Source organism: Pogona vitticeps, chromosome 4 (assembly GCF_051106095.1).
Source record: "Pogona vitticeps strain Pit_001003342236 chromosome 4, PviZW2.1, whole genome shotgun sequence".
NCBI lineage: Eukaryota > Metazoa > Chordata > Lepidosauria > Squamata > Agamidae > Pogona > Pogona vitticeps.
This window is the reverse complement of record NC_135786.1, coordinates 64,265,669-64,287,704: the sequence shown is the minus strand read 5'-3', so window position 1 is coordinate 64,287,704 and position 22,036 is coordinate 64,265,669. Positions and strand designations below refer to the sequence as shown.

Sequence of the window (22,036 nt, the reverse complement as noted above, 5' to 3'; positions counted from 1 at the left end):
CAGACCACTGTCCCAGGCAGGAGAAAGTCAGGCAGTACTTAATCCTTTATTCATTTCCCAGTAGATTATGAACAGCAGGTTAATCGTATCCCTACAGAAATGGTGACTTGTCGGTCAGTGAAATGGAGATATAACAGGTCCCCAGTGTTTCAGATGTAGGGTAGGACTCAAAGTAATTCACCCAAATTATAAGAAAGGCAATTTCAACTAACCATTAGTGGCAGCATTCTAAGAGTAAGAGCTGTTTGACAGTGAAACAGATTGCCTTGGGAGGTAGTAGATGCTCCTTCAGTGGAGGCTTTTAAGCCGAGGTTGGACATCCACCCATCAGATTTGCTTTAGTGGTAGATGTCCTGCTTCTGAAGGGAGTTGGGCTTGGGAAGCTTTGGAGTCCCTTCTAGCACTATCATTCTATGATTCCAGGTATTTCTGAGGCTAAATCCAAACTCACTTTTATGGTGGACATCCTCTAACAGAATAGGACCTTCTTCCCCTCCCTTCTGTCATGAAAATGTGAAAACTAGCAGGGAGTTGGACTTGATGGCCTTGTAGGCCCCTTCCAACTTCACTTTTCTATGATTTCTATAAAATAGCTCCAGAGAAGTTCTGGAAGGAGCTCTGAAGGAACACCACAACAAAATGCCACCAGATAATGCTGTTTGACTCATCCTAAACTTTTGGAGCCCAGTAGAATCTTTTGGAGCTCAGGAAGATAATCATATTTCACTAGTTCCTGAGTTGTATCCTAAAATGTTTTCAAATGTGGACACAGTCATACAATGTGAATAAAATCTATATTGAATAAATTTCTGCAATTATCCATTGTCTTGGGAAAGGTACCACCCACCGATCATTTGTTCTGCACAAATTCTCTTATGCTTCAAAAATCCAAGGCAGATAAGAAAAGGTATAAACGGAATCAGAAGTCTGGTGGGGTGGCACTGATCTCTTTTCTTGCAAGTGGTTTTTTTTTTTTGAATGAATGAATGAATGAATGAATGAATGAATGAATGAATGAATGAATGAATGAATAAATAAATAAATAAATAAATAAATAAATAAATAAATAAATAAATGCTCTTTACAAATTGCTTTTGTCCAGGGTGGAGATGCAGGAGTTGTCCTACTCCTTGCCTCGGGTGGGGGGGGGGGAAGGAGATCGCACTTCCTCTCCCTTACAAGACATTCGAAGGAACATCTCACAGCTTTGGCCCTTAACTACTTCTGGACAAAGGATTTAATGTACATTTTTTCTATTTCTCTCATTTTCCTGCCTCCATCTATGCCCTAAGCCATGAAGGGTATAGTAACACATAACTGTGATAACTCTACAGCTTCTTAATGCTAATGAAAAAAATCCCTGCACATCATTATCTTCCATTGGCTGGGACCATTCAAGAATGCAATGGCTTTCACAGGCATGAAATAATCCACCCTGGTATTTAGGGATGGAAAATCCCTATCCAGATGGATTAGGGAATATTGTGCTTTAGCTCCAATATCCCAAATGATGTCTCATTGAAGGGCTTGGGAAATCTCATAGAAGAATATTTTTCTCTTTCATTTCAGTTTGCCTATCTCTGCTTATACCACAGAATCTGCTCTGCCAATTTCCTCGGCACAGAGCAACCAGCTGTTTAGCGGACTTGCATCAGAGCTGTTTCCTTCCATATGCATAACTATGAGACAGAGGACTGGCAGTGAGAGCAGAGATGCTAAAAATTCAACAGAACCGCTTCTGGTTTAGTCTGAAGGTCAAGCCAGATTATACAGCAGGTAACAGATATTGTATGTGGAAAAGGTGTCCCCTCAAGTGGTGAAAGCAATATAGTCATTGTAAGACTTAATCTTCCACAATTCTATAACTTACATTTAGCATACTTGCAAACAAAGGCTCAGTTTGCAAGTCTAATTGCTGACGCCCATATCTTTGAAGAAATCCTACTATCAAAGAGGAACACATTAATAGGAGGGAATACAATTTTTTCTTATTGTGTTGTTTAATCCTAAAACATTTAGTGACCAGAGATGGAACCCCATCCACTTCAAAGTGCACAGTATCTAAAGAAAACTAAGTTGTATTCATACATGAGGCAGAAATCCCCCAAATCATCCGTCCCCCACTTTGGCTGTACAATTTAGCAACAAACTAATCAACTAACAATTTGCAGCTCTTTCATGATATCTCCATCGAGACACACATTTCCCATCTATGTTCCTCATGATCCCTCTTTACTGAGAAGCCTCTGGCTTTTGGGGTGACAAAGAGTCAATGGAGATATGGATTCTTGACAAGACAAAGGAGCCCAAGAGAATGTGTCTTGTGTTGGACATTTGGGAAGGTAGCATTGTAGATATTGACATTCACAATTGTGCATTGTATTCAGACAGGGATAGGAAAACACATTGACTTTTCAGATGTTGATAGAGTACAGATCCAACATCCCTGACCACTGGCAATGCTGTTGTGAGTGGCAATCCCAAAATATCTGCAGGGCCACCCATTCCTCATCCCTGTGTTTAGAACAAAACAGTTTTGTGGAAAATAAAAATACAGTGGTGCCCTGCATGACGACAATAATCTGTTCCGGGAAAATCGCTGTTAAGTGAAATCATTATGCGAAAAATAATTCCTCATTGGAATGCACTGAAATCCATTTAATGCATTCCAATGGGGAAATTACCTCGTCGTCCAGCGAAGATTGCCCATAGGGGAAGCCATTTTGCGAGCGCCAATCAGCTGTTAAAATGGCTGCCCCTATGAAGCATGGGTCCGGAAAAGACAGGGCAGCCATTTTGCAGAGCAGGAAAAATCGTTGTCTTGCAAACAAACAGTTCGCAAAACACGGACCTAATCGACGTCAAGTGAAAATCCCCAATTGGAATGATTGTTTTGCGAATCGCTATAGCGATCGCAAAAAGTCACCATCCTGCGGATTCGACATACAGCGGGGTTGTTGTCTAGCGAGGTACCACTGTAATGGACAAATTCAGAAATCACTGGAGAGAAAATAAATAATATGAAATGATTCTACTCCAAATATCTTTCTATTAGACGTGATCAGCCAGAGGCACTTCTTGTCATGTTATGTACTTTGATTGCAATAGTGAACCAGATTGATCTAAGTCCCTTTGAAATCTGAAATGGATGCAACTCCGTTTTCCTAGATTCCAGTTCTGCTCTATAACACAAGACTGGCTTCAGCCAGAACCAGCTGGTATGACTCAGTAAGGCTGATTCCTGTTCAGAGAATCTTTAAGCTTTATCAATTAATGCTTACAAAGCACTTTGTGGCTCGCCCAAAATTCTTCACAAGCTCTGTCTCACTGGCAAAGGTAAAGACTGTTTGTTTGGGCCTGTGTGGCTTAGCCAGCTTTGCCCGGACTTTAGTCTCCCAATTTGATAGGTTCCTAAATGAAAATCCAATAATATTTTAAGCAGAATGAGTTCCCATGAAAGACATTTTAAATCCCTTGGCACATCATACCTGTCGAGGGATGGAAGGGAGAGAAGGAATGGGGGGGTGAGATAAAAGCCCTACGCTTCTTCTATGGGGGGGGGGTAACTCCTGTGAGCAGTGGTTTTACTCCTCCAAGCAGAATCGGCCCTTCTTTCCACCGCTATGATTGAGGACAGCGGCTCTGCATCCCACTTAATAATGAACATGTAAATAGGACTACGGGCTTTGAGTGGCATAACCCCTAAGTCGGGAAGTTCTCCGAAGCAGCTACAGAAGGAATAAGTCTTTATTCCCAGCAGTGAGAATAACTGATAGGGAACTGAATGAGAGCAGCTCATGCAAATGCTTTCCGAATTAAGCTCCGTCTGAAGTTAGAAAGGACGGATGATAAACACTCTCAGCTTTAAGATGGCAAAATATGCTTTGCAGGCATGAAGCTGGAGCAGTAACAAAACAATCTGACATCATATTAACAGCAAAGCATTTCTTATGTGCTGGGCTGCAGTTACCTAAAACTAAAGTCCATTAAAGAGCCCTAACTGTTATTTACACTTCTAAATCTTAAAACCATTAACAAAAGCCACTTAATTCAATTACTTTCCCAAGGCACCACCATGATTACATTATCAGGGTGTTGCTGGGTTACATGCACTATGTGACATTGTGGTCGTATTTTCTTCTTCTTTCACTTGTATACCCCCCCTCCCTTGAACTCCCCGCCCCATCCTCCCCTCCCAGATGGTTTCCCCTTCTCTGTGGCTGTTGCATAGAGCTAATGGGGTAAAGGGAAATGATGTTTTCCCCATTGACAGGTTTATGAGAATTTAATAAAGCGTGGCATGGATAAAATGAGATATTACAAGGTCGCGCAAAGCTGATTGTCTCCAACACGTCAGCATTTTTTATGCCCGGGTATCGACAATTCCCAGACTAATCACACTATTTTGGGCTTGAAAGACACTTTATTTTCTGAACTGAAAGGGCTTCTGGGGATTTGCCTGTCCCTACCGGGCCTGGCAAGTTGGATTTGTTAAAGGATGCTCAGAATCCCAGAAGATGTACATTGATTGTTTTGACCCTACCATTATCCTTTGGCAGATGTTGCTGGGCACTGAAACTGCCCTGGTGTAGGGTGGCTGTGTGCTCTAATTTCCTCCTTTCAAAGCTGCCCTTTCTTTAAAAACTGTTCAGTCCAAGTCTTTAGAGACAAAGAATGCCAAGGGGGCAGAGTAGCAGGAGCCTTGAGGTTGCCCATCCCAAGATGGGGGGTGTCTTGAAAAGCAAACTGTGCAGGCACTTAAGTCACCTCATCACAGTATATGCATGAGCCAACTCCTCCTTAAGTTCTATTGACTCAAACAGGTCTATTTTGCCAAAATAGGTCAGCAAGTAGGCCTATTTGAAACAGCCTAATTACAAAGAAGTTGACTCATTAAATCCCTATTGATTCAATAGGTTACTCTAATGTAATTTACTATGCTAAGCAACAGGATTTTTGGCTAATGTATTGATACATAAATCATAGCAATTATTTCCAGCTTTCTACCTATCTATACCAATAAGCTTATGCAATTCAACCCATCTTTTGGGTCAGTTGATGTGCTTCCTTTTGGGCAGATGATACACCTTTGGGGCAAGTAGTCATCCGGCCTTCGGTAAATAACATAAGATAATAGGGGAAGCCCCTGTTTGCAATAGTAACACACATTCTGTTGCATCAGCAGGATTGCTACCTCTTGAAATATGTGTGTTTAGTCGTGTCTGACTCTTCGTAACCCCATGGACCAGAGCACGCCAGGCCCTCCTATCTTCCACTGCCTCCCAGAGTTGTGTCAAATTCATGTTGGTTGCTTCGCAGACACTGTCCACCCATCTCGTCCTCTGTCATCCCCTTCTCCTCTTGCCCTCACTTTTTCCGAACATCAGGGTCCATTTCAGGGAGTCTTCTCTTCTCATGAGATGGCCAAAGTACTGGAGCCTCAGCTTCAGGATCTGTCCTTCCAGTGAGCACTCAGGCTTGATTTCCTTTAGAATGGATAGGTTTGTTCTCCTTGCAGTCCAGGGGACTCTCAAGAGCCTCCTCCAGCACCACAATTCAAAGGCATCAATTCTTCGGCGGTCAGCTTTCTTTATGGTCCAGCTCTCACTTCCATACATCACAACAGGAAAAACCATAGCTTTGACTATTCGGACTTTTGTTGGCAAGGTGATGTCTATATATATGAGGTTTTTATATACAGTGGTGCCTCGCACAGCGAGGTTAATCCATCCCGGATTAACCCTCGCTGTGTGAAACATCGCTGAGCGGGCAGAAAAGCCCATTGGAACGCATTAAACATCATTTAATGCGTTCCAAATCGGCTGAAAACTTTCAACGATGCTTCCGGGGTCCGGCAGCCATTTTCGCACCCTCCCCTCGCTGAACGAGGGCACGAAAATGGCTGCGATCAGCTGTTCCGCGGCTTCAAAATGGCCGCCGGAACAGCCGAAAGGGCCGGGTGCAGCGTTTTCGCGCCCTTGGTAAGCAAGGGGAGAGCACGAAAACGCTGCGCGCAGCCATTTCGGCTGTTCCGGCAGCGTTTTCGCGCCCTCCCCTTGCTTACCAAGGGCGCGAAAACGCTGCACCCGGCCCTTTCGGCTGTTCCGGCGGCCATTTTGAAGCCACGGAACAGCTGATCGGCGGGTCGCAAAGCGAAGGTCGGTAAGCGAACCGCTTACCGACCTTCGCTCTGTGATTTTCGCCCATTGGGGCCATCGCTGTGCGATCAAATTAGCGATCGCAAAAGCGTCCTCGTAGAGCGAATTCATCACTCTACGAGGCGCTCGTTGTGCGAGGCACCACTGTATATATATATATGAGAAGATGGGTGGATCTCTCAGTGAGCAGGAGTCAGGAATCCGATTCTTTATTATGCCTCCCATGAGAAGAGCCAGGTACTCCCAGAAGAAGGGAATGGTAAGCCACTTCCGAGTGCTCTATACCTAGAAAACCCTGAGAAGGGTCACCATAACTCAGAGTCAGCTTGGCAGTTATTATACCTAGGGGGCTTTGCAATTGAGTCTAGTCAGGGCTGGGTGGGCTGAGGCAGGAGGTAGAATACGTCAGCTATTTGGGGAGGACAGAGTACTGCAAAAGTAAAAAGAGGAGCAGCTCATGGAATTGTTGCCATGTGTGGAAGCCATGTCATACTGAGTAGACAGAAGAATCCCGGTATTGCCTTGAAGGGCTCTTAGCAATACAACCCCCAAAGCAATTAATAGAATTAAAGAATCATGGGGTTGGGGGTGAAACGGGTAGCCATGACCTCACCTGTCCATCACAGCTGGGCAGTAAATCATCAGCCAATGGTGTGATGGAGGGTAGAACTGAAGAGGAGGAACTGGTATAAAAAGGGGGGTGAAGAGTGTGTGAGGGTAGATTGATTGAGTGAGAGAGTGAGATCTGGAGAGATCTGGCGTGAGAGAGAAAGAGGCCTGCGTGCCTGAGTGTCAGTGAGGGAATGTCTATGTGTTTGATTTAAACCAGAAAGTGATTTACACCTTGATTATCTTACTGTGATTTACTTATTTTATTTTGTACTCAATAAACCAGTTTTGTTTTTGAAAGAAACCCTTGTCCTTTTCATTTAAAGGAAAGGTTGATGGCAGCAAGTTTTTGGTGAGGGGTAGTGAGCACTCTTATAGGCCTGGATCAGAAGAGGCTTGAGAGTGGCCTGCTACAGGGGGGAAAACCCAAGAGTCTGTTGATGCAGAAAATCCACAACTAGTGTATCCCTCAGTCATGGTCATCTCCCTGTTGAAGGAGTCCACCATCCTAGGGGGTGGTCCAGTCCCTCAGTTAAAAGCATCAAATTGTTCAAGAGAACAGAGCTAACACCCACAGCCTCAAGCCACATGCTATGCTCTCGCTCTTCTTTTGAGCCACTATCAAGTTCCACAAAAATATCTGAAACAGTTGCTGTACTACTTCTGTTTCACGTCAAAAGTTCGCCCCCTAGTGACTGAATGAAAAAAGGTGGCCTGTTCTCTTGTACATAAAAAACGGTCAATGAGAATTCACCCTAAGATATTCATTCATTTCTTTCATTTGCATACACACATACAGTATTGGGGCGGCGTTAATTTCCCAGATAGAATAATAGTACAAACTTACTGCAGTCTCAATCGTATGCTCAACTAAACAACACTTTTCCCTTGCTAGTAGGGCAGCAAGAGAACATGCATAACAACCCCATATAGGACCAGATGAAAGGAGGGTAGGAGACCCTTGAAGCCACCATATTGCTTCCCAACGTCATCAACCAGACCTTCCTGGAAAAGAGACCTGGGTTCAAATTCTCACTTGGCCGTGAAACTCACTAGACAATCTTGAACCAATCACAATCTCTCAGGCCGACCTACCTACCTCATAAGGTTAAGGATACAGTGAAGAGGGGAGGCATATTCACCAGCTGGAAATTTTTTTAAATGGCAAATGAAGGACAAAAATAAAGATTATAAGGATAAAGAATACAAACAGATCAAAAATGTTATCAGAAAGGAGGAGGAGGAGGAGGAGATCCCTGGTCTATGAATAAATGAATGAAAGCAAAATACAAAATAAAACTGGAAAGCTGAATGCCAGGAATGAGATAAAACAATTCATCGTTCCTTTTCTTCCTAACAGAACAGAACTGCTGCACCTCAACAACCCCAAATTATTTGCAAAAGTGAAAGCAAAAGAGCAACATCCTATCCTGGACATTAGTCTAGGCACTCCTCAGTTGGGGCAGAGGTCTTTCAGAAATGCTTATAGTTCAGGGTTTATTTGTTTTTAACTGGGCTTGCCAATCTTTTCCTCCCTGGCTATTTCTAATGCCCTCCACTGCTCCTTCATAGGCTGATAAGTGTTCACCTTGGGATCTTCTTGTACTTTTAGGAAATGGGAGGTAAGCATACCTGTGATTCTCTGCAGAAGGAGGATTGGTTACTGAGCTCCACAAAGACATATGAGATATGGACTAAGAACTAACAGCTGATTGACACTCCATGCAATGGTTGTACATAAATAGGCAAGCAAGATCAGGCTGATTTGGATCCTATTTGCCTTAAAAGCACCAGCCTCAGCTGCTCTCCTGTAGAAACTTGCCAATGAAAAGAAAGCAAAATCTGGTGTGTGGCTCTTCCTCTCCACCAAGGATGAGATGAGATATTCCACAAATAGGGTCTTTCCCATAGCAGATTTCCCTTAAAAAGAGGAAGAGGGAGAAGAGCAGGGAGGAAACAGCACAACCTGCAGTCCCTGGACCTAATATGGTTTAGAGCAGTGGTTCTTAACCTTTGTTACTCAGGTGTTTTTGAACTGCAACTCCCAGAAACCCCAGCCAGCAGAGCTGATGGTGAAGGCTTCTGGGAGTTGCAGTCCAAAAACATCTGAGTAACAAAGGTTAAGAACCAGTGGTTTGGAGCAGTGGTCCCCAACCTTGGGCCTCCAGATGTTCTTGGACTACAACTCCCAGAAGCCTTCGCCACCATGTCTTCTGGCCAGGATTTCTGGGAGTTGAAGCCCAAGAACATCTGGAGGCCCAAGGTTAGGGACCACTGGTTTAGAGGAAGGCCTGGGCAATGTTTTGCCTCTCCTTCCCACTGTGCCTCAGAAGCTGGCATGAAGGGAACCCCCACTATCTGATGACTGAATACAATTCTCTCTCTTTGCCACATGGATTTCCCCCACTCTAACCCCACCCCCACACAGAGCCCTCTACAGATTACCCCTACAGTGAGTAATTGAACTCCCAACCTCTAGCTCTGCAGCCAGATACCTAAACCATCCGGCAGTTCAGTACCAATCCAGTTGAACAATTTACATCATTTGCTATACCCACGGCTGATATTATACAGCACAGAGCCTCTACTCTGGACTGACCAAAGACCATGATGGCTGGACACCTCTGGGAACTTTCTGATCAGGACACAAGAGTGCATCTACACCACACATACTTAGAGTAGTTCAATACCACATTGAATTACCACAACTTCATCTTATGAAATCCTAGAATTTAGAGTTTGGCGTGGTCCTTAGAATTCTTTGCAGGAGACTCCACTAGAGCACTTTTGCAGAAAATTTTAGGTTTCTTACCATACCACAGATGGAGGATTCCATTTGATACCTGGAGCCATGCCAGGTGTCAAACAGCTTTACCTGTGCAGTTCAGATGCATTCACAATATGCCTCTTACAGCTGTTATATCTGAAGCTGGTGCCCACCTGTGCCATTCTGCTAACCAAATTCCATCTTCTCCCCCTCATAGAAAATAATGTTGCTTTACTTTACATTGCTGTGAACCAACCTCAGAAATCCCTCACAGATTCAGCCAGCACTGCAGGCACAATGCCACAATACAGTTACCTCACTCTAAAGTATCTGCTCTTTGCATCTCCATCCACTTCACCACAACTGGAGTGCTAACTGATATTCTCCTTTACACGCATGCTTTCTTTCATGTTTAAAATTACATCCTCCTTGTCTAAAGGGAAGGAGTCAAATTCTCCCTGGTTTAAAGATTCCATGGCAAGAGATAAGCATGCCTTGCTTTGCCTTGCCACATAATCAGCTCTTGCACCAATCAGCCTCTTGGAATGTAAATGTATGCAAATCTTCAGCAATAAACCATCTCCGCCCCAATCTCTTCTTGCTCCCTTTGGAAGGTGGAGGAGGCTGGAGTAATCACAGTGCAGTGATGCCGGGCAAGAGCATTTCTGCTGATGAATGCAGCCAATAATAACATCGTTTTATGTATCATTAATTCCCTTAGCATTCAAAACAATGACTTTCTCTGAATACAGATAATGCAGTAATCACTTACAATTGCCAATAGAGTTATCAGCATTCAGCTGTGTAAAACAACAACTAGAATATGTTTCTTAGCCACTTAAAACAGGAAGCAGGGCGGGGGCACCAGCTTCAACTCTTTAACATGCACATTAAATGCAAAGCTGCACAGAAGCCTAACTCAACTAGTTACTAGCTGATCTTCAAATGCTGGCTATCAAAGCAAACCACTTCGTGTTTTGTAACAACTGCAAAATGGAAGCTTAGGAACTGTAAATAAGGTTATTTCAGTCATTTATATATTCAGCTCTTTTCCTACCAAGAAGGGTCTGCCTTGAAAACTAACAAGTTTGATAAAAAAAAGTCTATGCATTGTGATCACTGTAAGCTCAGGGAGTGGGGAATGTGTGCCCCTCCAGACCTTGGTCGATTGCACACCAACCAGCATAAGCAGCACTGAGGGATGATTGGAGTTGTAGTCCAGCATCTGGTGGGCTGCTCATTCTTTAACCCTTGCTGTACATCCATTCCTTCAAATCCGCTGCCTAAGCTGATAACTGTCAACTATATGTACCACCACTCTTTTGTAGTTATAGTTTCTTTCTTTTATAGATATATGTACATAAAACAAAATATAACAAAAACATGACAAATAGAATCACAACTCAGATATACAGTGTAACCTACCACCATCAAGAATATAAATTTATATAAATTTGTACTAATCAATATGTTTTATCTTAATTGATGTCATATATCTCCTCTCTTTCCAATAACATAATGATTCTTGTGTTGGGGTATAACCTTTATATTTTGTAAATACATATTCTATGCAAAGGTTCAAAATCCCATTAAAACTATTTTTCTTCAATAATCCTTTTCTAACTTTCAGTTCACAAGTTAATTTATCGTAAGATTCCACATCTCATTATACTATTCTTCCAATATCAATTATTATTTTTCCAGTTCCTTGCAAATATTGGTCTAGCTCCAGTTAGCATAATAACAATTAGTTCCATCTTTCCCCTCTCTAGTTGGCAGGTTCCAAATATATTTAACAATGCTAACATTGGACATCTTTGTATATCTGTCCCTAGAATTTCTTTAATTTCATTAAATAATATTGTTCCTTCCTTCTGTCTCTCTTCACACACCCACCACATATGACAGCATGCTCCCCTTTCTTTTTTACATCTCCAATATACAGATGATAACTTTATTCAATATATTCAATTTCACTGCTTTTAAATGCCATCTCCATATTACTTTATAACAGCTTTCCCTTACCCTAATTGACATATTTTGATCCACTTCCTCTTCTATATTTCTTCAGTAATTTCTTTAGTTAAATCTCCCTGCCATAGCGCTTTCAAAGCTATTCTTTTATATTCATTCTCTAACATCTAACATATTACAATTACTGTATTATCCATTTTCTTTGAATATTATCATCCATCTCTTCCCTCTTTTCAATAATTTCTTCAATGTTAGTCATCCCCCTACATTCTCCTTCCTTTCCCCCCATTCCTTAGTCCAGTTATTTAAACTGTCTTACATTTGACCAAGTAATTCCTTCTCCTCCTAGCATATTTTTATGGTCTCTATATTATACATCTTTTGAGTCCAATTTTTAATTTTTATACCTTTTTGTTCTAACAAAACCTTGTATAATTTCTTCTTCAGGTTATCTGGAAAGCTGTGTAATTCCACCATGTGGGTCAAGTGGGAAATCTTTGGACTCAATATTCCCTTACACTTCTTCCGACATTGCAACGTATTATTTAAAAATGGGTTGTCTATGTTTCTAATAATATCCTTTAAATGTTCTTTTAAAAACAAATCCTCCATATTTTCCTTAATCTTGTAAAAACTCAGGATGTGTACCACCGCTTTTGTTCTTGAGACTGCACACGTTAATGCTACTAATGGTGGGGCATGGCTTCATGCCAAGAGGTCCCAGGTTCAATCCCTAGCAAATCCAGATAGGGCTGGGAAAGAAACTTGCTAGAAAGCCTGCAGAAATTCTGCCAGTCATTGCCAGTAACACTGGCCTAGATGGAAAAGTCACCTGACTGTGTATGATCCTATGTTAGCAGAGATCAGCATCTTTTTAAAGGACATATCCCTCCTCTTACTTATCCTTGCATAAAAGAACCCACTTATATACCGTAAAAGAGGAAACAAATCAGCAAATAATTTGTATAAATGTGCATATACTTAACTTATTTATGTAGCTGCAAATTTAGAAATAACAAGTAAAATATAACTGGAAATTCAGTACTAGCTAAGAAGACTGTGACCAGGGGAACTATTTGCCCAGCTAGTTGTCTAGCTGCTAACAGCTGATGGCCAGGTTTAATGCATCTGCTCTCCCTTCTGCTAGTTCCTTATCTTTCAGCCATATTTGAACTGGACAACCTTTTAAAAAGGGATCATCTTCTGACACTAACCAGAATGTGACGATGGACACAAGGGCCACTTCCCTCTTGAGCAACCAGATTTCTGTACTGTTGCAGACAAACTGGAGATGCTAATATTCATAATTATGTCCAGGTCATAAAAATGGGGGCTAGGAATGCTAGTTATACCCCAACACAAGAATAATTTCCAAAGACAGACTTCTTTGGAAAGAAAACAAAAGGCATTCATGATCAAAAACTGGCTGATGTAAAAGAGCAAGCTACTATGGCCAGCCTTTCCCTGCATGCCAGTTGTAATAATATTTAGTCAAGCAATTACAATACTGCTGATGACATTGTTTTCCTTAAATTCTGAGTAACACCAATGAGAAAAAAACTTTTTTTAATGGAATCTTTCAAAAATTTACAAATCATCATGCACATGAAAATTGATTTAAACATACCCATCGCTGGTTCAGAGAAATTATCCCTGCTGTGGGGATTTTAAGGAGATTTGAATATATATTTTTTTACACATAAGTTGCCATTTTGAGAGGATTTGGAGGAGATACAAACCTTTGTTCAAGAATAAATCCTTGTGCATCATTGCAAAGGAACAGCACAGGCTGGAATCTTGTTGGGATTTTTACCTGCACTTAAGTAAAATTATGGAAGTTGTAAGTAACCTAAGTAACAATTTGCTAGCCATGTGCATGGTTGCATTTCATTAATTAGATTCAATGAGCACCAGAACTTAAACATTTCTATTTAAGATGTGCATAAAAACCCCAATAGGCTTCTGGCCACTTGGACTATAACAAGGTAGGCCAAGTATGGCCTTCCCTATGTTCTTGGACTGCAGCTCCCATTAGCATAATCAATGGTGAGGAATGCTAGGAGCTGGAGTCCACTAGTACCTGAATGGCCACACCTTGCCTTGTGGAGCCCCTCTCTTTGCAGACTAAGCCAATCTTATCTGATTGTACTCTCAAGTGTAACACACACAGAATGGTCTATCACAAAGCATACTTTTTGGTGAGCTGCAGATGTTGATGATTTAGGTCCAAAAAGAATTCCATATCCATTCTCTACAGACAAAATTGAATCCTTATAACTGTCTCAATATCCCAGGTTGCTTGATACTGCATATTTTCCCTGATAAAATTGCCTCTTTATAGGCAACTGCAAACAGTTTTCTCTTCAGGTCAAATGGCCTATTTCTGTCTCACTTCCTGGGACAGCTTCTCTACCTCCTTCATGAATCGAAGGCATAATTCTTCCTGCCATGGTAAAGCCACACACTGTACTGCCACAGGGAGTCCCACTGCACCTTCCACAGCCTACAAAAATAAACAAGAGGTTGAGTTAATAAGAATAAGAATAAGACTTGAAGAATACTTTTTTGGGGGGAGTATAGCTTCTAGAGTCACTGACTGAAGGTTTCTAGGAAATAAAGTCCCCCCCCCCCCAAAAAAAAGCTTTTGCAAGCTTCACTGAAAATGCTCATATAACAGGATCCAAGTTTTTTGAACACTGGCAGCCCGATCCAATGCATGTTTGCTCTGCTGTAGCACTGTGTTCAGTGGAGAGTAGTTCTGTATAAATGTGTTTGTGCGTGCGTGCGTGCGTGCGTGCGTGTGTGTGTGTGTGTGTGTGTGTGTGTGTGTGTGTGTGTACCTGCTGCCTTTGAGTCTGCTTTCTGCTGCTTCCTTTGGGACTGATAAGTGTGTGATGTGCCTATTTTATACTGTAGATATCTTTTGCTTATAAGTTTTTATTGACATGCATTGCATGTGACTGAGATCTGACAGACAATTGCAGGTCATATGTGTGCCGGGAGTGACAGTTAAAACAGCTGAGAGGTATGGAAGAATGCTTGTGAATGCAACTATGAGCTTATGATTCCTGGCTGGAGGCACATTGTTTTGTTCCTAAGGTGTGTGAGTGTCACATAGTACTGAGTGCCAACATGCAGAAGGAACATCTCTGACACCATGCTGTACCTGGTCACCAGAGTACTTTAAGATTGTTAGCCAAACTTGTTATCAGGACACTTATACCCCCAAGACACACACTTTTTGACTAAAAACAGATTCAGACAATATATATTGTGATGGTCATTTAACAGGCTGTAACTTTGTCACTTTTTCTGTTACAAAAAGAATATGATCCTCAATTTTGCAACTAGAACCACAAATGTTCCTTCAAATTTCTTATCAGTTTGTTTAAGTGTTGGCTTTAAAAAAAAAGTTGGGGAGAAAACAAAACTATTCAACTAAGAACCGAGAGTAGTTGTCATGATTTGCTTCAAGAAATGTAATCTTCCCTTGGTATAAATTTCTTTGGAAATTTTCAATGATTTTTTCCCCCAAATAACTTTTAGATTTATGAATATTTGTTATTTGGTGTAAGTGTCTGACATCCAATATTTTTGCAGTAACTATTTGACATTTATTTACAATTGTCAGGCAGGTATCTAAATATTCTATATTGACTCTCTTAATGCAAAGTAGTCAACATTTGTCAGGTGAAGCTCAAATTAAATGTTTCCTTAACAGCATGTCTGACAGCAGCTTTTGTCTTCATTGAAGTTGAGACATACAACATTTAGTAAATTTCACATTGTCTTTTTTCACTGGTCTAATAAAATTTTGTCCAAGACAATTTTCAAATTCTGATGTCACATTTTTATCATGACATCAAAATCTGAATTTTCAAATTGACATTTCCTGCTCTAACTCCAGTCACCAATCCAGGCGAACCTCTTGCAGTTTCTTATCCCAGGGGTCACCACAGAGTCCTCGGTAACACCTCAGCTCCTCTTCATCAGCCTCTGTAACTGTGGTGACGGGCACAGTTCCAGCAGGGAAGTTCAAAACATTGTACAACATGGTGCATGAGACAGCCGCTGGGAAGGGATAGATGCAAAAGAAGACAGCTGGTGAAATCCAGGTCACTTCCCTCCCTCCCTTGCTACAAAGCCATCTCCTGACATGTCTCATTTTCTGTGTGTTCTTCCATCACAAGTGGAAATGGTATGACTTCAGCCAGTGACCTATAGCGGGGGTGAGTAGCATGTGGTACATGTGTGGCTGGCACACACATAGTCCCAGGGGGCTTGATTTAGCCACCCAAGCAGCCATGGGGACCACTGCATCTGCATCCCTTCACATGATTGACTCAAACTTCCTTTATCTTCTCTGGAGTTGAGGAGGAGGAGGCCTCTGCCATATTTTGATGGGCCTCCAGGCCTCCAATAAAAAACAAATGGCCACTAAAAGGCTTGAGGGGGCTCTTCCATTTAAACACACACATGCACACCCAGAGACACATTTAGTAAGCAAAAATAGGGAGGGGAGGTGTACTGAGGTTCATAGGAAAGTCCAGGAGTGGCCATGTGTGACTCTCAGACTGCCAGGGATTGCTCGTCCATGGTCCAGAGTCCTCCAACTCTGAGCTTTAGCTCTGTCCCAGAATCCTCCATGAACCCTAGGCTTTTTTCTGGCATTTCCTCCAAGGCCTAAATCAATCTGGACGCCAGCTTATATTTGTCTGCCTAAACACCCTTCCATCAACCGTGTTCAGGTCCCCTATTTCCTCATCTTGGTTCATTCCCATTAGCTTTTCTGTCTTTTTCTTTCCGTCTTGTTCTTCTGCTACCTGTTCTGCAATCTTTCTTTCTGCCCACTTATTCACCCATCCTCGGATCCCGACTTCCATGGGATGACACACAATGATCACACACACATATCACAGACTTCCTTGGGAGGGAAGCATTCCCAGTTGTAGTTTTGCCAACACTGTTGTTGTTAGACTATGGTTCCCATCAATCCTGGCCAGCATAACCAATGATTAATAAAACAATAGGAGTCTAGCAATATCTTCAGGACCATAAGCTACCCATCTCTGTTGTACAGTGGGGGCTTGACTTGAGAACTTAATCCATATTGGAAGGCGGTTCTCAAGTCAAAAAGTTCTCAGGTCAAATCTGCATTTCCCATAGGAATGCATTGAGAACCATTTGATCCGTATCTGCTCTTTTCCGTCCATAGAAACTAATGGGAAGCTGCTATTCGGCCTTCGACCACTAGAGGGGGATATTTTGTTTCTTTTTTTCTTAGGTCAAGAAAGGTTCAGGGAAGCCAGGAAAGATACAGTCCAGGCAGTACAGTACCAGGCAGTCTGAAGACTGTCTCCCAATCCACTCTCTAAACGCTGGGAGGAGTGAGGAAGCAGACAGGCACCCTTTTCACTGGCCAACAGTTAACTGAAAGTTCAAATTTTGCACTTTCCCTGCCTCCCACGTGGTTTTTTTCCAGTTCTTAACTCAAATCTAAGTATGTAAGTCAAGTCAATATTTTCCTATGAGAGTGGTTTGTAAGTCAAAATGTTCTTAACTCGGGCCGTTCTTAAGTCAAGACCCCACTGTACTCTTATCAGTGTATAAATAACACTATGCTGCTGAATTATTTCCATTTAGCGTTATTTTAGAAATTACAAGGAACACCATCGCAAAATTTGCTAATGAATACACACACACAATTGTTCCAGTGCCAATTTGGAAAGATAATTATAAAAGTCATACATGAACACAGCTTGGAAGTGAAGAGTTACAAGTAATGAAGTTACTGTAACCAGTTATTTTGGGGGACAGCTAACATGTAACAAAATGACATTTCAGAAGCAATGTAAAAAGGATCAAAGTTATTTTATTGGAGCAACAAGCATCATTTTCTTGTTACTTTCAAATGTGTCTTTTAAAGTACTTCTTGAGGAATTTTGACACAAATTTTTCAGGTTTTTTGCTATTCTCTCACCAATCTTAAGTTACAATCTTATTATATAGTAACAAGCAGAACTACAAGTAACCATACAAGTTACTTTTTCAACATTGTGCAAGAACAGTCCAGACTAAGGCCAACAGTGTAATAGAACGTTGAGTAGGTGTCAAGAATATATGATAGGCTGTACAATAAAAGAGAGTCTATTGTGTGTTGTTCAGACCAAAGAATAAGCTTTAAAGAGGGAGCCTGGACCCTGGTTCTCAATAAAGAAACAAACTTTCTTGCCCAGGTTATTTCAGATTGCTGGGGAGGATCCCATAATGGCATGCATAGACAGAATGGTAGACATATCAAACTCTAGGATGTTTGAGGGAAGGCCTGGCTGAAGACTCCATCTAGAGTCTGAGGTAATATAGACCAGATGCAGGTTAATTGCCACAGGGAGGATTAGGCCAGGTTACCTGCCCATCCCAAGAAAGCAGGAATTGTAGCTGTTCTCTTTGACCAGTGCTATTTCTCTCCTTGGCTTGCAATGGAGAACAGCAAAAACAGATTCCAGTTGGGCAAACACCTGGTATCAAACCCAATTCTGGTGGAGGACAAGTCCAGATGGTTCTAGTCAGGTGGATGTTCTCAAATTTTCATAATGGTGTTTGACTGGACAGAAAGATACTCCCACCGAAAATACAAGACTTACGTAGTATTTTTGCAGGATATCCCAGAAGGAAGGCAGGGCCCAGGACTGGGCAGAGGAGAACATCAAGTTGGCATTTCCTCCACTCATCAATAAACTTCTGATGATAAGCCTGAGGGTGCAAAGCAACAGCAGTTTAAAAATTGGGATGGAGGTTGAAAACAACAGAAGGATCACTGTTTGAAAGAGTGATATATAAGTTAAACAAACAAACAAGTCTATCACATTAGAAACTCTAGAGCAAGTATTACTGCTATGGCATGTATTGCTTTCTGCCGTCACCAGGATAAGTATGATGTCTCCCTCGAAAGAGGTTCATGTGGCCTTCCAAATTTTAGACTGTAATTTCCATGATCCTTCATCTCTAGCTATCTGGGTTAGGTTTGATGGTAGTATCCATCCAACAATGTATGGAGAGTTACACAATCCTCATTCCTGTTGTATCCATACAATCCCCATCTTATGCCTGGATGTAGGAAAGTATATTCTTATGATAATTTCCTAGATAAACCAGGTCTAGGCAACTTAAGGCATTACCAAAGCAATTCCATACATATCTGTTCAGGAATAGGTCCCACTAGATTTTGTAGGACTTGCTCTCAGGGAAGTTGGCATACAATGGCAAGCTACAGGCCATGAGCAACACATTGAATTGGCTCCATTAAGCAACAGGGAGACACTACCGGCCTCTGAGTGCTGGTGTACAATATATCCTACATCAAATCCATGTTAGAAAGCCTGCTGCAGGGTTCGCATGAGCTGAAGTTCCAGAATTCTTACCAAGAGTGGAGAATTCACAGAAGGCATAAATTATGCTCATTTGGCTGAAATCTGATGGAAAAGGCAGAGCCTTCCTCTAGCCGGGCAAAGCAGAAGCTGTCCGAAAGCACCCCCACCCCTAATCAACAACAGTCATAACCTGGACATCCAAGTACAGCACAGTCTGCAAATCATTAATTTTATGTTTCTGTGTGCCTTTACTGAGTACTCAACCATCACCAGAGAAAGAGAAATCACCAAGACAAAAGACTTTCAGCCAAGTTACAAAAGGTGAAAATGCCAGATGGCATCAAATGGATTGATAGCATCAGGATGTATTTTTGGGCTTCATTTGGAACACACAACCAATTTTTTTTAATACTGGAACATGAGACAGTTTAGCACCTATAGGTTGTTAGTGATGTTATAGCAGTGGTTGCCATTCATTTTCTGAGATGCTTGTGCATATTGTCTTTTGGATGTAGGTAGAGCCTGATTTTCAACAAGTTCACAATGCAGCTAGTTGTCTGGTGTGCAAGCCAGTTTTGGGTCATAGCAGTAGCCTTTACAGCACATCTGAGAGATTGAATGAATTGCATAGGCAACCAAAGTAACTGGCAACTGCAACTGGCAGTTGTTGTGGGTTTTTCAGGCTCTTTGGCCGTGTTCTGAAGGTTGTTCTTCCTGATGTTTTGCCAGTCTCTGTGGCTGGCACCTTCAGAGGACTGGAGTAGGAACTCTGTCCTTGGTCTGTCCACTCCAGATCCTGGCCATAAAAGCCTTCGAAAATACATATTTCAACTGTCTTTGAGAATGCATATTGCATACTGCTATGTGTTCTTGGTTCTACTGCATGAAGCAGAATCATGGATTTTAACACAGGCTTCTATTTTTTTTCTATTTTTTTTTAAACACCACTCTGACAAATACATTTTTCACAGAATGCTAAGAATTTATTGGATGGACACATAAGCACATAAAATGCAGAAAGCTAGAATAGCCCAGTTATTCAATGAGAAATTAAAAGTACATGTTGCTGCAACTAGGGACATGCAGGTGGGGAAACCGTTGGTTTCCTTCATTGCAGGAACTTTCAGGGGCTCCTCTGCTTTTTCAGGAGGTTTACAGTACCCGGCCTTTCAGCAAACCTTCGAAACACTTGGATCTTTCCATTTCAGGGAGCCTGGGCTTGGGAAATAGTGATGAGAGCATGAAGACATCAGAGCCTGTGGCCGTGGGAAGGAAATGGCAGGAAGGGGAAAGATAATTATGTATATGCATCAAATGGAGGTAATTTGATAGAAGAAATCCATAAGAAATCTCTAAGTTTCCTTCAGAATCTCAAATCTTATGGATTTCAGATGCTCTCAGTCCAGGAAGCCACGAAAGACTCCAAAACGAGAGAGAGAGAGAGAGAGAGAGAGCCTCTTTCATGGGGGTTTTCATTCAGATCATCCCAAAGTCCAATCCCTAGCTACAACTGATCCTTCAGGGGGGGAAATGCAACTGGAAAAAGAGTTACAGGAGGAATTTCCCAGTTGAAAAATGTTGGATATTGATTTGGATGCAACACGGTATTACTGTCCAGAGCTTTCCCAGCCCAAGTCAGAATAGTGATTATTCCACCCAACCTCTGCTAGGAACCTAACATATCAGAACACTCCTTGGAAGAAAAAGTGGGATTACAAGGGACTTGTGAAGTTAGTGGGCTATGGCCAGTTTGCAGATTACAGGTCTGGAGACCGTTTGCATGCAAGCAAGCAAGCAAAAAAGAAAGAAAGAAACTTCCTGTGAGGGCAAATTACAGCTCTGCTGCCATAGTTAAACATCCAGTGTATGCTTGCACATTCCTTACTTGTCAGAGAGTATGTAATTCATATAGTTTCATAGGTTACTTTGCTACCTTTTAGATGCTTATGGTCCAAACTTCACAGAGGCCTACATTTACTGTGGTTGTGGTTATTCACACTGAGGAACAGAAATAGAACTGCCTTTAAAATGGATTGCATCTCTTTGAGAGAATGTCATATACCTCATTCCAGCAGTGACTCTGATTTCTCAGCACAGATTAAGCCAAGTTTTTTTTTTCTACTTGCACTAAAAAAAATTTACCATCACTTTTTCATGGTGCTCCCAAAGGTTTTTCACAGACCTGAAATTTAATAGCATACAATCAGTTGTGCATATTAAAAATAGAAAAGATTGACACATCATAGAGTATGCAGCCATATCATAACACATCTTTAAAAGGTTAGGCAATTGTAGCCCTCTAGGTGTTGTTGGAATACAAGTCCCATCCTTCATCACCAGTAACCATGATGCCCAAAGCTGATGGGAGTTGCAGTCCATCAACCTCTAGAGGACTGAAGTTCCCTCCCCCAAATATCATTTATTTTACACAACATTCCACATTCTGTAAAACATTGTATTGGACAAAACAGATGACTTTTGTTTTTAAGATATGCATCATCTCCAAACGTGTTACCATTGTTCAGAATGTTGTCTGTCAACTTTAATTGACTCTTACCGCACACCACACAGGGCGTTCAGATGACTGGCCAGTCTTGGGAACTAGAATGTAAACAAAACTGGGTAAGACTCTAGATCCCTTAGTACTATTCGTTTTTTGGCTAGATATATAGTAATTGAGATTGAAGGGGAGATTGCAAAAAGATTTTATTTCCAGTATTTAGAAACTGGTAAAACTGTGCAATCTTATGCCAGGATTCATGGTCTGCAAGGCTATCAGCTTAGCACTCTCTTACTCTTGCTGACAAGCCACTAAGTAGAGAGTGACTCCTGGTTTATCAGTCCAGTAGATCTGATAATTTGCCATTTCTCTAAGTTCCCCAGGCCCCAGAAGACATCAACCAGCTAGCAGTGATGCCATATATATGGGACAGAAGAAAAAACGTAGACTTAGTATCCACAATTCATGGCATGAGTGGGCCTTAAATAAAACCCCAGAGTTTTGTTTTTCCCTTCGGGATTCTTGGAAGCAAAATAATCAGAGAATAAGTGAGGCAACAAAGATATTTATTACCAACTGGTATAGTGGTACCTCAGTAAAGTGGGTGTACAAAGACATGGAGCATTCACAGAGCTTCTATAGCATTCTTTTGACAATA

General features: G+C 41.6%; 1 protein-coding gene across 1 annotated transcript in view; it reads right to left on the bottom strand.

Annotated features, from left to right (window-relative positions):
* Nucleotides 1-10,868: 10,868 nt before the first annotated feature.
* Nucleotides 10,869-22,036, bottom strand: part of LOC110086537 (vitamin D3 hydroxylase-associated protein) — a 28,961-nt gene continuing 17,793 nt past the window's right edge. Inside the window, exons 12-16 of the mRNA XM_020807496.3 lie at nucleotides 21,436-21,479; nucleotides 21,021-21,060; nucleotides 18,153-18,261; nucleotides 15,434-15,579; nucleotides 10,869-14,011 (exon numbers count right to left, since the gene is read on the bottom strand). Coding sequence (XP_020663155.3) covers nucleotides 13,886-14,011; nucleotides 15,434-15,579; nucleotides 18,153-18,261; nucleotides 21,021-21,060; nucleotides 21,436-21,479 — 465 coding nt within the window. The 3' untranslated portion in view covers nucleotides 10,869-13,885. The remainder of the gene's footprint in view (nucleotides 14,012-15,433; nucleotides 15,580-18,152; nucleotides 18,262-21,020; nucleotides 21,061-21,435; nucleotides 21,480-22,036) is intronic.